This window comes from Gossypium hirsutum, chromosome A11 (assembly GCF_007990345.1).
Source record: "Gossypium hirsutum isolate 1008001.06 chromosome A11, Gossypium_hirsutum_v2.1, whole genome shotgun sequence".
Classification (NCBI taxonomy): Eukaryota; Viridiplantae; Streptophyta; class Magnoliopsida; order Malvales; family Malvaceae; genus Gossypium; species Gossypium hirsutum.
The window spans coordinates 60,291,944-60,306,977 of record NC_053434.1 but is presented as its reverse complement, the minus strand read 5'-3'; the positions used below and the strand labels follow the sequence as shown (position 1 = coordinate 60,306,977).

Sequence of the window (15,034 nt, the reverse complement as noted above, 5' to 3'; positions counted from 1 at the left end):
TTTTGGGTTAATATTTGTATGAATGTAATTTTTTGTTTTTTATAATTATTTTAAAATTAATTTGTTAGTAATTTAGGATTATGTTATAAATTTTTGTGTTTGTAATTATTTTAAAATTAATTTATTAGTAATTTAGGATTAAGTTATAATTTGTTGTGTTTAGTTTAGTATTTGGTGAGTTTTTAGTAATGTAAAATTATTTTGTTAAATATTTTGTTAGTAATTTAGGAGTATGTTATAATTTTTTGCGTTTGTAATTATTTTAAATTAATGCATGAACATATCATTGTCGTTGAATTAAGCTATACTTTTTAAAGACACCATTTATTTGGATTACCATGATTAGAGAAATTAATTATACAATAATGAAATGAATCATATGTTTGTGTCATTGTCTTTTATGACAAGGAAGTCTTCAAACATTTTTTCAATCTATATAAATTGTTAGTGTTTACTTATGTGTTTTGTAATTTTTTAGTAATGTATTTTAAAAAAAATAATTTTATAGTTATTTTGTTAGTAATTTATGATTAGGTTATATAAATTGTTAGTGTTTAGTTTAGTGTTTTGTGATTTTTTAATGTAATTTTTATATAATGTAATTTTATTTGATTCTTTATTTATTTGACAATTTTTATTGATTTATTAAAATGTTGATTAAATTTGTTATCATATAATTTTATAGGTTGTTTGAAAGAAACTAATCAGGTATGTTTCTATTTCTATTTTTATTTTTTTAATTCGTATATTTTTATGGTTAGATAGTTTATATTAATTTTAATTATATTATTATTGTAATCTGATATAAATTTTTTTATTGTAGGTAAATTATGGGAAATTATTAAATATTTACCATGTTTTGTTTCTAAAATTTGAAATAATTTATTGCATTTTTTGAAACAAATTAACTGAATTCATTTTTTAATTGCAGATTTGCAGCAAATGAGTTCTTTGATTAATAATAATAATAATAATCACATATCAAGTACTATTAATGATATGGTAATAAAATTTTTATTTGATACTTATGTTATTTGTGGCATTGATCCAGACTTTTGATTTGCGATACGATTTGATTTTTGCTTTAGTCGATCGATGGCGTCCGGAGACCCACACATTTCATTTGCCGTGCGGGGAGTGCACCATCACTCTAGAGGATGTTGCACTACAGCTAAGGCTCACCATCGACGTGAATGCAGTCACGATCATAAGTTCGATCTCTAGGCAGGTTGCTCTTTGCTATGAATTACTTGGACGCTCGCCAAGTGAGGAAAAATTTTCCAGTTTGAGGTTTTCATGGCTAAAGGTCAATTTTGAGTATTTGCCGAGTACTGCCAATGAATGGGAGGTAATGCAGGCCATTCGAGCTTACATTATGCACCTTATAGGGGGTGTACTCATGCTAGATGCAAACAGCAGTATGGTCCACTTGATGTACTTACCCTTATTATCCAATTTGCATAACACCCGTTCATACAGTTGGGGTCCACAGTGTAAGCCATACTGTATCGTGAACTTTGTCAGCTGACAGATCCTTCTGCGATGGACATAGGTGGATGCCTCGTACTGCTGCAGTCGTGGGCACTTTACCGGATGCCATTCTTGGCATTCATTAGTTACCAATCATATATATTTCCACTCGTTAATAGGGGATGAATTTTTACTCATTATAACAATTAGTTGACTTTTTTTCGGATTATATTGTTCTAACAATTTGTTTTTGTAGATGGAACACTAATTTGGGTATCGGGAGGTCATACACAGTTCCGATATACCGTTTGATGATTGAGAATCATGTTGGATAGAGGGTAAGTTTTTCCAATATAAACTTAATTTTATTATTTTATCTCACTCGACCCACGTTAATATAATAATGTTATTAACTGTGCAGTTCATTTGGATGTCGTATTCTGTTCCAGAAATTATGACAGTTATTCCCTCATTTGCCCACGTCCACTCAAACCTATGATGCATTAGCACACCTGTTATCAATTTTCAGATAGTGGAATGGTATCATGGCAACCGAGTACTCCGGCAGTTTGGTTGCATACAATATATCTCGACATGCCAGTATGATTGGGCGAGATCCATGGGATGAATAAGAGGAAGTATGGAAATGATTGGGGAGAAGTGCATGAAGAATATATTACGATGTAGAACAACTGATTGGGAGGGTACCTCATATGGATCGTGCTTTGGATCTCCAACTCTCGTTAGAGTACATATAGTGGTACTGTGAGATAGGGAAACCATTTTTGTTTGGTGGGCGATCGATGGTAGTCCCTCCATATACGACACAAATTGGGCAACCCCTTTCAGATCCGAATCATGCACGTGAGGCAGAGTCGGAGCTACACTCTTGGGATAGTTCTTATCATCCAGATTTAGGGGGCAATGACTATTTCTCAGGCTCGTCAGGCTACGGATATCATTCAGAGTTTGATATCTTCAGCCTACTACCACCTCAGTATTGTAGTCACCTTGGCTTGTATTCACCTCAGTACTCTGCTTTTTTCATCCCGTATCCACCGCCGTACTCCACTCCTCCTAGTCTGTATCCTTCGCCGTACTCTACTCTTCTCGGCTCAAGTTCCTCGATGGCATTTGAGACATATGATTTTTTGTCTATGTTTCACACACCCCCACATACGAATGAAGAGAACATTGATCGCTGCAATCACTCGAAACATGAACGTTGAGCTCCACAAAAATATACCCCTAGAACCACACCATCAAACCATCAATTTTAGGGGATTTTGTAATATAAATAACTTCATATTTATGTAATGATTTTTTTGGCATTTTATTTATTAATTTTATTTGTCTTTTTTTAACAACTTAAATAGTCAACTTTGTATTTATGTAATGACTTTTTTGCCATTTTATTTATCAATTTATGGTTTTTTTTACAATTTAAATAAATAAACTTTATACTAACTATGTAAGTTAAATTAGATTAACTGCAACAAATTGTAGACAAATTTAGATTCAATCCTGCCAACACGTAATGAACAACATCTCAATTTCTACCATCGCGACGATTGTCCAATATTGTATTTTCGGAGTGGGCATTTACTCCGATTATGATTGGCTAATCTACATACGCCACATAGTTTCCCGTCGGATTTCTCCCTAATGTCCATTTCGTTATGGATTCTGGATGATTGCGAACGACCTTTCGGGTTCCTACGCAACCCTTTGTCTGGGACAAGGTCGAAGGTCATCGGAGGAACCTCCCAAGTAGATAGGTCAGGAAGTACGGGAAACTCATTCTTCTATACATGCAACATGCGTTCGAGGGTGTACATTTAATCGATAAATTATTCTACATCAAGCGAAACTTTAGTACAAGCTGCCACTATATGTGCACAGGGATAATGAAGTGTCCAAAACCTCCTACAATCGTACCATCTGTTTCAAAAATCAACTCCGTAGGACTTAGGTGGTAATCCGGGTCAACGATCGATAGTCTTTGTAACTCGAAATGTTACATTACGTCGTGAATATACTTTTACAGTTATCGACCTAGCCATCCGACGATTTGCAACCATTGCATCCCATACATCTTTGACAAACACGTGTCCCACCTCAATCTGGTTGACTTGTTGTTAACCCATTCTTGGCATCAAGGTAGCCAACCTATAGAATGTAGCCGAGAAGACAGATGAAATCGAAAGATCTCGTGTTTTCAACAACATAGAGTTGATCCCCTCCACCAAGTTTGTGGTCATTTGACCATAATGAAAGCCCTCGTCAAAACTTTTAGCCCATTGTCACGGCTCCATGATACCCAACCACCATCGAAAAGATATGTTCATTTGACCCTCCATGTTACTCTCAAGTCGAGTCACTCTTTGGCGGAAAATGTGTGACTTTAGCTCGTGCTCTATATATGTATTAAGAAAAAATATGTTACAGTATTGCCCTAAAACATTAAAACTATATTGAAAAGATAAGGTAATCTTTTACCCATTTTCACAACTTGTCTCTTCAAGTCTGCATCCTTATAATCTCGATGGAAGTTAGCTACGATGTGCCGGATGCAGTAAACGGATCTCTATGGCACACTAGAACGCCTAGTGGCGGCAATTAATCCTTTCCCTCTATCGGAGATGGTGCAAATATTATTGTTGCTAATAACATACCTCCACAAGTTCGTAAAGAAGAATTCCCACGAATCCACGTTCTTCTTATCTACGATGGCAAATGTTATCAGGAGCATGTTCTTGTTATCGTCTTAAGCAACCGCAAGAAGTAGGATCTGTGTATATTTTCCATATAGTCTGGTCTCATCTACTTGTACAAACGGCTTGCAGTGGGGAAATGCGCATACATATGGATCAAACATCTAGAACATCCGATGGAAAATTCTTTTTCCCGGTTGTAGTTAGTTATCCAGGTCGTAATAAGGTCGTGTCTACAACTCAATGACAGTCTCTGGCATGTACTCTGTCATAACAGCTATCCATCCCTGTAACTCATTGTACAATGCATCGAAATCTCCGTACAATTGCTCTATTGCCATCTGTTTAGCTATCCATGCCTTCTGGTATGATACTCGATATTGGAATCGTGCTTGCATTTCAGAAATTAGTACCGAAACTTTAATGCTCGGCATGTCTTTCACCATTGGCATGATTCACGTATAGATAGTTTTGGAATCAAGTTTTTGATGATCTTCTGTCATACATGTTGAAGTACATGTGTGAGGCCCAAAAATTTCATATCTCCCACATCTATGACTTGGATTCCATTTCGGTGAATTTTATGGGATCCGTCGAAATTGGAAACTTGTAGAAAATTTTCGAAATCCTTCTCCCACAACGTCTATAAAATTTTTCACTAATTTTTTCCTTCATATCATCAAACAAGATATTTCTATTAAATCTCATTGCTACTTGTTTGCAACATTCAAATATATATACATCCTACGGTTGTTGTCAATATTTCTCCATCGAAATAAACGCATACGAAAAACTGATTCTCCATCTTCAATACTAGATTTGTTAAAAAAATTTTAAAATTCTCAAAACAGTTTCGAATAGCAAAAAGTTACATAAAATTTTTAATGCAAAATTTTTCATTCAGAAGCTAACAAAATTAATAACCTAACAAAAAAACTTTCAAATAATAAAATTACTAACAAAACTTTACATTCTATTTAAAAAGAAATAAACTAAAATACCTTATCATTCTTCTTGTTTTTCTTTCTTTTTTTCTTCTCCCTATCTTCTTACTTCCGTTTTGCTAAATTTTGTGTTTGTTGCTCTGCTAAATTTTGTGTCTGTTGCTCATTTGATTTTCGGGGGTATATATAGGAGAAAAATTAAGCACTAGACGCGCCTGTGGGCCCCATCAGTCGCTCCTCTAAGATTCGCGCCTGTCAGATAGGCTCAACTAGTCGCGCTTGTCAAATGGATGCAACCCATATACCATTTTCATATCTATACACGGGTCATATATTGATTCAGAAAAAAAGTTAATAATATTTTATTAAACGAAAAATATATATTTTTTAATATAAAAAAAAAGTTGCGCCTGTCAGATTGGCTGACTAAAAAAACACACCATTTTCGTAAATAATCCAGCTGACAACTTATTTCAGTATATAATTTTTAAAAAAAATTTATTTATGTAAAAAACCCGGAATATCCCAAACTAGGTGGTTAATTTTAATAAAATGACGTTTCTAAAAAAATTCACTTATTAAATTAAAAAAAATTCTGCTATCAATATATTCCCTCCCCCTACTAAAAATGTCAATGACAATTTTTTGTCAATTTTTTCGAAATTGTTATTTTTAATATTTTTAATTAATTATATTTTATAAAAATACATGAAAGAAGTTTTTATAATATATTTTTGCAATTTTGTATTGATAATAAGTTATTAAGGTTGAAAATTTTTGACAATGTAACAAATTTAGTAGGAAAACGAGTATACAAAAAAAAGAATTTGTTTTTGATTCTTCCCTTTCAAAGAAATCATAATTTTGGTAGGCATCAATAAGACTAGGTAGGGGCCTAAGTCCATAGGTGAAAGGTATTCTAGGTTGGTTGAATGTAAATCAAAGCAAATCTCACCTACACCATTTCCTCTACCACCCTATCAAATAGATCTTATCCCATACCCTAACAACTAGAGCCGGATGATGGGTTTAGTTCCTATTATTAGAATTTTTTAAAAGGAATATATATATATATAGCTGATTGAATGGTCGTTCAATGTAACTATAAGAATAACAAGAAAAACGTTTTTCTTTGAGATTATGAAAAGAGATACATAAATCAAACTTGATTTGAATTATTATTTATTAAATAATTTTTAAATTTAATTATAACAAAAATATAAAAATATTAATATAAACAATAAAATATATTTTTAATTATAAGATTATTTTAAACAATAATCAACAGTCACACTGCATAAAAAATAAATTTACCTTTATCAAGTCTAACTATACTTGTTCAAGGATTAAACAATTTATCTAATCCGATATTTAGGCAAAAAAAAAATTGAATCCATCCTACTCGAATTACTATATATTAATTAAAATTATTTTTATTTAAATTTAATTACAAAACATATAAATATTAAAATATATATTTCAATTTCAACCCGCATTATTTAAAAAAAATGAGAATTCAATTAATAAACCATAACTTAGATTTTTAACAAAATATTTTTAAAACTTTTTAATGTTAAATAAGTGACTTTCCAACTCATAGCCAGATACAACAAAAACGAACCTAGGTATAACTGTCTATAAAGCTTTTCTTCTCTTTTTTTTCCCTCTATTTTTCATTCTTTAATTTAATAGGAAGTGTACTTATTAGTTCCTCATCTGAAATCATCTTGGGCATTCAAATCTTGAGTTCACACGTCTCTTGAAGATAAACAAGATTGTCCTCTACACATAAATTTTGAGTTAGTAAAATAATTTTGTAAAAAAATTATAATTTTTTAAATTTTTTCAAATACAAGGAATTTTTTTTTTCTTCTCTTCAGTTTGACTTTGATCCAAGGTTCATTTGACTTAGTCTTATTAAGATGTAGATGGATTGATTAAAGTGTCATGGTGACTTATTCTTGAGACGAGTTTAGATCTCCTTTCTTTAGTTGATTTGGATAAAAAGGTAACTTTCTTCAAAAATAATTTTTAGTTTCTTATCCACGTAAGACAACTTTTCTTCAAAACTGATGCGCATTCTTCAAAATTTATTCAAGTTCTTTGACTTCTTCATAGAATTTTATAGAGATTTTCTAAGCTTCTTGATGGCTTAAGGTGACCCCTTTTTATAGTGCCAATTATTTGAGTAAAAGAGAGTTATTGTAGAATTTGACTGCTCCATTTGATCCAATCACATTAATAAATAGAGTTCTTGTAGAATTTAACTACTTTATTTAGTTGTTTTATAAGAATTTAAACTCTTTTATTTATTATTTATTATTTATCTCTTATTAATTCAATTAATTAGAGATAAAATAATCGTTTGATATTATTACTTAATTAATATAAAATTTTAACATTTATCTCTTAATTAATTAAAATTAATTATAGAAAATTAATTGTGGCACATATATGATGTCATCATTTTCACCACAGTAATTTTCACTGTGACCCACAATAATTTTGGCTTGATACGTGGCACTTTGTAATTGGTCTGTAAAATTTTCTCATCTATAAAGACTCTAATTTAGGTTACATGCTCAAATTGACGTCCGGCCTTTTAGGATTGCTCATATAAAGGCTAAACTTTTCAAAATGCTCATATAAGGGCTTAACATTAACAAAAGTACCCAAATGGAAGCTAAATCTTTCAAAGTGCTCAAATAATGACCAAAACTTTTTGAAAGTGCTCATATGAGAGCCAAACCTTTTTGGAAAGTGCTCAAATAAGAACTTTTCAAATGTTGTATATCATGTCTTAAATTATGTTTTTATTACTTTTACTTTCAAGCAACATCTTATTCAACTGTCATGTATTTTATTCTAAGTACGTTAGAATTCACTTAATTTTTACTCAAATTTGGTTGAAGTGCTTGAAAAATCCTTAGTTGAACATTTTTTAAAGATTAAGACCTTATAAAAACATTTTCAAATGTTTGACTCTTATATGAACAACCCCTAAAAGATTGAGCCTTAATTTGAGCATTTAACCCTTAATTTATTATGATTTACGACCGAACCGGAAATTCTTTCAAAAAAATATTAATTTTTAAAAGAATACAATTAACAAGTGTTTTAAGTTTTATATTTTATCCTATTATTTTAAATTTCACTTAACAGCATATGAAAAAAAAACCCATTTTTTATATAATTTTGTATGTGAAAACCTTATTATATATTTTATGTAAATTCCTTCCTTGAACAAACCTTATTGTATGTGAAATTTCATTTTTTGTTGTTGACTGACTGTTTCCAAGTAATAGTAAATGAATAATCTGGTCTATGTAATCTTATAACCATTCAAAGATTGTTCATAAACTAATTAATAAATGTAAAAAGGAAACAAATTTGCACTCCATTTTCCATTAGTCAATAAACTAATAGTGTGATTGGGTTGTTAAGTTGCGTACTTCTTTTTAGTTTTCTAATGAAAAAAAGAAAAACATGTTTATTTTCTAATTACATATAAGTAAATACATACTTATAAATTAATGGTGCCATGCACGTAAAATTATCTCTAAAAATCTATAAAACCCAAGTTTCAAATTCAATAATATTCTTTTTTCTTTTTTACTTTATATCTATATTATACTTAAGATTTTATGTAAATTAGTTCACGAATCAATCGAATATCAATTCAATTGAGAATTAACTGAAATACTATTCATTTTACAAAAAAAAAGTTATATAAATTTTTTATATAAATTTAATTAAAATTTATATATAATAAAATTTTAACCTATAATAATATTAAATTTTTTAATTCTATCATTTCAATTAAAATTTTATATAATTTTTATATAAAATTTTAATAAATATATTTATTACATATATTCATACTTAATTAATAGTAATTCAATTAGGGTTGGCTGACTTACCTTTTAAAATACGCACAATTGCAATATACACACAGGGAGACCAAATTGAGCCTAATCCCTAACGATCATGATGATCACCAAAGAAGAAACATCAACAAAATTGACTAATCAGAGTTGAAAGAAGAGAATTCCCTTTCTATATTCCAATTAATTTGTAAAAGAAGAAAACTTTTCGTTCCAATTTTCAAACTTGATCAGCTGAAAAGAATAGAGAAAAACAAGCCATTATATTTCATTGAAACAAACGCAGCACCTTTCTGAAAAATGACTGGTCCTGCAGGGGACAATCAAAGTCCCTGAATGACAGCAAGAAATTCTCATCATTTTAATACATAAATATAAAATATTATTTTATGAGCTTCATCTATCTCATATCATCCGCAATTGTTTTTGGTATTAAATTAATGGGTGGTTTAATTGAATCATGTTTTTATAGGTGACCTAACTTCTAAATTGTAATGGGTAAAAATAGCCGACAAAGCATTATTGGGAAGTGCTTATACAATGTAAGCATGGGGGCCCCAAACTCTCTACATCAACTTTCTAGTTAAGCAATGATCCGGATTCTTGCTGATGAATCATATCCTGGCACCATTATAACTCTTTCAAACTCTTCTCAAATGTTTTCTACCTACTTCTCTCTTCCCCCTTTTTCCTTTTTTGTCTAATTTTGTTAATAGTCCTTATTCTATACATAAGTTATGAGTTTAGTTTTAGTTATTTTTAATTTTTATAGTTTTTCGAATTTTAAAAATTTAATTTTGAATTAAATGATAGTAATTAAATTTATTAAGTCAAGTTCTACTATTAATCTCATACTATGCAAATGTTGGATTTCATCTTATTTTTTAATTTAATCATTTTTAGTTCTTGTATTTTTTAATTTTAAAATTTTAGTCCTAACTTAACTGGTAAATATTAAACCAATTAATTAAAATAATAAGACTATTCTATGAGTATTATATAAAAATAATAAACTGATATCGCATTATATATACGAAAATTCAAAATTAGAAAAATTATAAGAATCTTTGATTGTTTTTCTTTTTTCATTTTAAACAAACAAGAAAACAAGGAAACTACCATCCTTCATGATGATTGAAACAATAAGAGATAGTGGACATCTTTTTCTAATCTCCATACTCATAAATAAGCAAGAGAAAAAACTGCCCACCAAATTAATGAGAAATAGAATAATGGATATCAAGTGTTAATATTTGGTAAGCAAGGTGACGTGATTACCCATCCGATCCTAACTAGTTAAATCAGGCACGGAGTGGGAGACAGGTCATATGGGTGTATTATAAAGGGAGCTTGTTAATATCCAATGATGTTCCGCCCTTTATGCATCATGATTTCAAATTATATAGGCAGCCTTTAATAATTAACCCAAAATTTCTGCCATCATCGAACTTTTCTTCTGTGGAAACAAAAGTAACTAATCTTTGGATGGGTGCAAAAATATAGGTCATCACATATGTAAAAAAATAAAGGGAGATAGGAAAATAAATAAAAAGGGTTTTGAGGACAAAAGTTAGACAAAGAAAAAGTTGGCTAATAATTGAAACATACGTACACAAAAAAGCAGCCATAGGAAGGGAAAAAAAAGGAATAAGTGATAGCCGAGTGAGTAGTAATAGTTAAAATTGGTACGTTAAAGGGGTGGCCTAAGTGCTGACGAATCATTCTCTTGATGTGATTCCAGTTACAATGTGAATTGCGGGATTTCATAACATAGAAAAAGAGAGGAAATTGCCTTTGTTTGTTTGGTATACTGAGATAATTGGAGTGGGGTTGGATGGTAAACGCTAAAGAATTTAATTCCCTTCATTAATGTAATCTTTTTTTCTCTTAAATAGTATTTAATATTTTAATATATTCAAGATTAGTATAATTTATTGATTTTTATTATGGACTTTTTATACCTAAAATATAAAATAGTCAATTCATTTCCTTTGATTAATAATCATAGCTACCCCAACCCACACCTCTCTCTCCCTCTAAAAAGTCTTACTCATTCTCTTCCCTTCTTAAGACCCTTTTGCACCCTCGTTATCTTTCAATCCACTCCCTCTCCCTCTCTTTCCTTCATCCCCTTCTAACCCCCCCCCCCCAAAAAAAAAACCACTTGTGTAAACAAAATTTCAGCTTGATGGGTATTGATGATGCATGTAATACAGGCCTTGTTCTTGGGTTAGGCTTTTCATCAACCCTGGAAACTCCATCCAAGGCCAACAACAATCAAACTCCCAAGAAATCATCTATGTCCATGGCAGCAACAAGTTTCGAGCCATCGCTGACGTTGGGGTTATCCGGTCAGATATACATAGTTAATGATAATAACAAAAAGATTGATGTGAACAAAGGAGGTGGTTATCTTCACAACCATGAAGAGCCTGGATCCGGTGATTTGTACCGTCAGGCTTCTCCCCATAGTGCTGTTTCTTCGTTTTCTAGTGGTAGGGTGAAAAGGGAAAGAGACCTTAGCTGCGAAGAAGTGGAGGTAGAGAAGAATTCCTCCAGAGTTAGTGAAGAAGATGAAGACGGTGTTAATGCTAGAAAGAAACTCAGGCTCACCAAAGACCAATCTGCTTTGCTCGAGGAAAGCTTCAAACAGCATAGCACTTTAAATCCTGTATGCTCTCTCATCGCTCTCCAATTCTCTTTATCTGATATTGATCATCATCACTAACAGCTTGATTATGTGTATTAATCAAATCTCTTTTTTTTTTTTTTGTTCTTATATTTTATGCTAACAGAAGCAAAAGCAAGCTTTAGCAAAGCAATTAAACCTGAGGCCTAGACAGGTTGAAGTATGGTTCCAGAACAGGAGAGCCAGGTAAATTGATCATTCTTCTGTTTATCTCTATACCAAAAGGCAAACGAAAAGAGAAAGGCTTCTATGTACACCAAAGGACAAGTGCTTAAAAGCAACTGGCCTGGCTTCAATGTTACTTACAAACAAAATTATGGTTTCTGTGATTGACAGGACCAAGCTTAAGCAAACAGAGGTAGATTGTGAATTCTTGAAGAAGTGTTGTGAGACACTAACAGATGAAAATAGGAGACTGCAAAAGGAGCTACAAGAACTCAAGGCACTGAAACTGGCTCAACCCTTTTACATGCACATGCCAGCGGCTACTCTCACCATGTGTCCATCTTGTGAAAGAATCGGCGGTGTTAGCGATGGCAGTTCCAAGAACCCATTTTCAGTATTGCCTTCAAAGCCTCATTTCTATAATCGCTTCACCAATCCTTCTGCAGCATGTTGATTCCAAGTTCGTTAATTACAACTTAAAATCAGTAGCCAAAGAAAGGACGAGAATAGACCCTCCCCATAACCCCTCTATTTTTTGGTTAAGGGCTTGTAGTAAATCAAAATTAGTGTGGACTATAAATTAATTTGTAGAAAACCAATAGTAAAAATTACTGATCAATCTCCTCATCCATCTTTAAATGTTTTTTGTAAATATTCATTAGAAATTAAGATATACTAGTATATCTATCTTTTATTATTCATTCTTTTGTTCCATCTTTTAATGATACACTACTTGTTTCCATTGCTTTGATAATATGGAATGAATAAAGATTACGATTTATCTCATGGAAACACTGCTTTGATCCTTGTGTTTTACTTCTAATTATTTTGACTGCTTAGAGAGAAAAAAGTATAAAGTTGCCTTTGTGTTCATATTGAGTTACTTTTCAAGCTTTTCGAAATGCAAAAGGTTTGGAAAATCTTGTTGAACATAATAGCTATAGACAACATGAAAACTTGTAATCATTACACATTTATCCACAAATACTTTCCAAGAATTTGAGTTTTAATTAAAAAGAAATTTGTTAGGATAAATGAATAAAATATCTATGCATGTATATATACGTTTAATGTAATGAAGAGTTAGTAGTATATAAAATAGTGGAATGTATGTATGGGAGAAATGGGTCATCCCACTTACATGGTGGAAGAGTGTCCACCTTTTTGGGTGTCTCAAATGAAGAAGAAATTGGGATAATGATAAATCAGTTGGAGGTTCTGATTAAGTGAGAGAGGAAAAGGGTGTGGTGGTGTTGGAGGTTAGCTCACGTGTATATGTCTCTAATTTCAGTCGCCTTCAGTTTATCAGAAATTTTCCTTTTTTTTTTTTCCTTCTTCAATTTTGGTCCTATATTACTTTCATTAATATTTAATATTTTAATTGAGTTAGTATTTTTTTTCATTTAGCCTCAACTTAATTGTGAATTTATTAAAAATTATAAAGGAATAAATATTATTTGACGGGATATTTTTATATTTTTATATAAAATCTAGAAAATATATTATAAATTTTAACCTCTCAATTTTATCATTTTAACTAAAGATATATTTAATATTTATATCAATATTTTTATGAATTTATTAAATAATTATTTTCATTCATATAATAAATAGGTCATAATCTAATATATACTAATATGGTTACACCTATATTATTTATAAGATAAAAATTAGAAAGCAATAGTGTGCAAAGGAAAATAGTACTAAAAAGAAATGGGTGGTGAGAGGCGTGTAGAGAAAGGAAAGAGTGGATGATTTCACTTGAAATATCCACTAAGAAAAAGATATAAAAAAAGTAGAACTATTTCATACGTTTTTAATCTATACTTATATAATGCGTGAGATTGAATTGGGTTACGATACTAATTCGATAAAAAATATTAATTTTTAAAAGTGAAATATTTAATAATTGAATCTAAAATAATTTATTTATGTTTACTTTATCATTTTATTTATAATTCAATTGTTAAATAATATTTTAAAAAATATAATTTTACAACATTTAGTAAAAAAAATTAAATAAAGTGGTATATATTTTCAAAATATAATAAAATAAAACCATATTTAAGGAAATATAAAAAAGAAAAAAAAAGGTTGAGAAGGGAAAAATGGATGGGCTTGGTCAGATGCTCTTTCTTTAAGGGACCTGGTAGGTCATATCCCACGTGATGTCCCAATGGCTCACTTCTGCTCTTTTATTTTTTTTTCTTCACAAAATTAATTATAGAGAATTTTCAATGGAGGTCAGACAGACGACCTTCTATAATTCTATTAGATGGGACCCTCTTTTTCCCTAAACTTCTCCTTCCCTTAAATTCTCAAATTCCCCTTTGATTTAAATTCCAAAAACTCATCCCAAAAGTTACATATTCCACTTCTCATTTAATCATCAAAAAGTGTTCCTCATTTTCATTTTTATTAAACATTTGGTATTTTGGTTTAATGATAATGTCGAAACCATGAAAATTTTGACGACTTTAAACTTGAATTTCACTCATTATTTGTATTTGTAATTTAGAAAAAAAATGATGGTTCAACATTGAATTAAACTCCAAGGTTTTTTTTTTCATCAATAAGTCAAGTGAGACAGTTTCATGGGATGGGTTCTCGCAACTTTGCAAGTAATGCATGCATGTAGCCGGTATATGCACGCTATCGTGATTGGTGTCGACAGTTACAATACATGAATGATGAGAAATTTCTCTTTAAAAAGTACTAGTAGCTTCGATGCCTTAATTTTGAGATTTTTTTTATATATTCTAAAAATTATTGGAAGTGAAATTAATTTTAAAAATAATTTCGAATATATTCTTAGGACATGGATTGAAATATACATACGTACTCATGAACTCACTATCTTCGAATATATACGTACACAGTATTATAATTGATGGCATGAAAATTATGGTAAGGACCAGTAAAATTATGAGACCACTTTCCTGGAAAAAAGAGGGAGTTTCCAGGAAACTGCTCATTCTCTCGCACGATCATCATCATATATCATCGCTTCCATCACCGATATTTTACCATTGCCATCCTCATTATATGAACTCTTCAAACCTCTAATTTTCAACTTAAAAAGTAAAAATAATGATTCATTTGAAGAAGAACAGTTGATTTCTTATCTGGGTAATTTTAAAAAAAAAATAAAAAATCAAGGGGAGAAAT

At 30.7% G+C, this 15,034-nt stretch overlaps 2 protein-coding genes across 2 annotated transcripts; both read left to right on the top strand.

Annotated features, from left to right (window-relative positions):
• Positions 1-1,027: 1,027 nt before the first annotated feature.
• On the top strand, positions 1,028-1,616 carry LOC121210013 (protein MAIN-LIKE 2-like). Its single transcript, XM_041082079.1, has 2 exons — positions 1,028-1,418; positions 1,525-1,616. The coding sequence occupies exons 1-2, from the start codon at positions 1,028-1,030 to the stop codon at positions 1,614-1,616; spliced, it is 483 nt and encodes a 160-aa protein (XP_040938013.1).
• Positions 1,617-10,717: 9,101 nt separating this feature from the next.
• On the top strand, positions 10,718-12,567 carry LOC107899013 (homeobox-leucine zipper protein HAT22). Its single transcript, XM_016824605.2, has 3 exons — positions 10,718-11,683; positions 11,808-11,887; positions 12,038-12,567. The coding sequence occupies exons 1-3, from the start codon at positions 11,201-11,203 to the stop codon at positions 12,318-12,320; spliced, it is 846 nt and encodes a 281-aa protein (XP_016680094.2). The 5' UTR covers positions 10,718-11,200; the 3' UTR covers positions 12,321-12,567.
• The last annotated feature ends 2,467 nt before the right edge of the window (positions 12,568-15,034 follow it).

Coding starts and splice junctions, on each gene's coding strand:
- LOC121210013 (XM_041082079.1), top strand. CDS start 1,028: ATGTTATTTGTGGCATTGATCCAGACTTTTGATTTGCGATACGATTTG. Junction 1,419..1,524: donor CATGCTAGATGCAAACAGCA/GTATGGTCCACT, acceptor GAACTTTGTCAG/CTGACAGATCCTTCTGCGAT.
- LOC107899013 (XM_016824605.2), top strand. CDS start 11,201: ATGGGTATTGATGATGCATGTAATACAGGCCTTGTTCTTGGGTTAGGC. Junction 11,684..11,807: donor AGCATAGCACTTTAAATCCT/GTATGCTCTCTC, acceptor TTATGCTAACAG/AAGCAAAAGCAAGCTTTAGC. Junction 11,888..12,037: donor TTCCAGAACAGGAGAGCCAG/GTAAATTGATCA, acceptor TGTGATTGACAG/GACCAAGCTTAAGCAAACAG.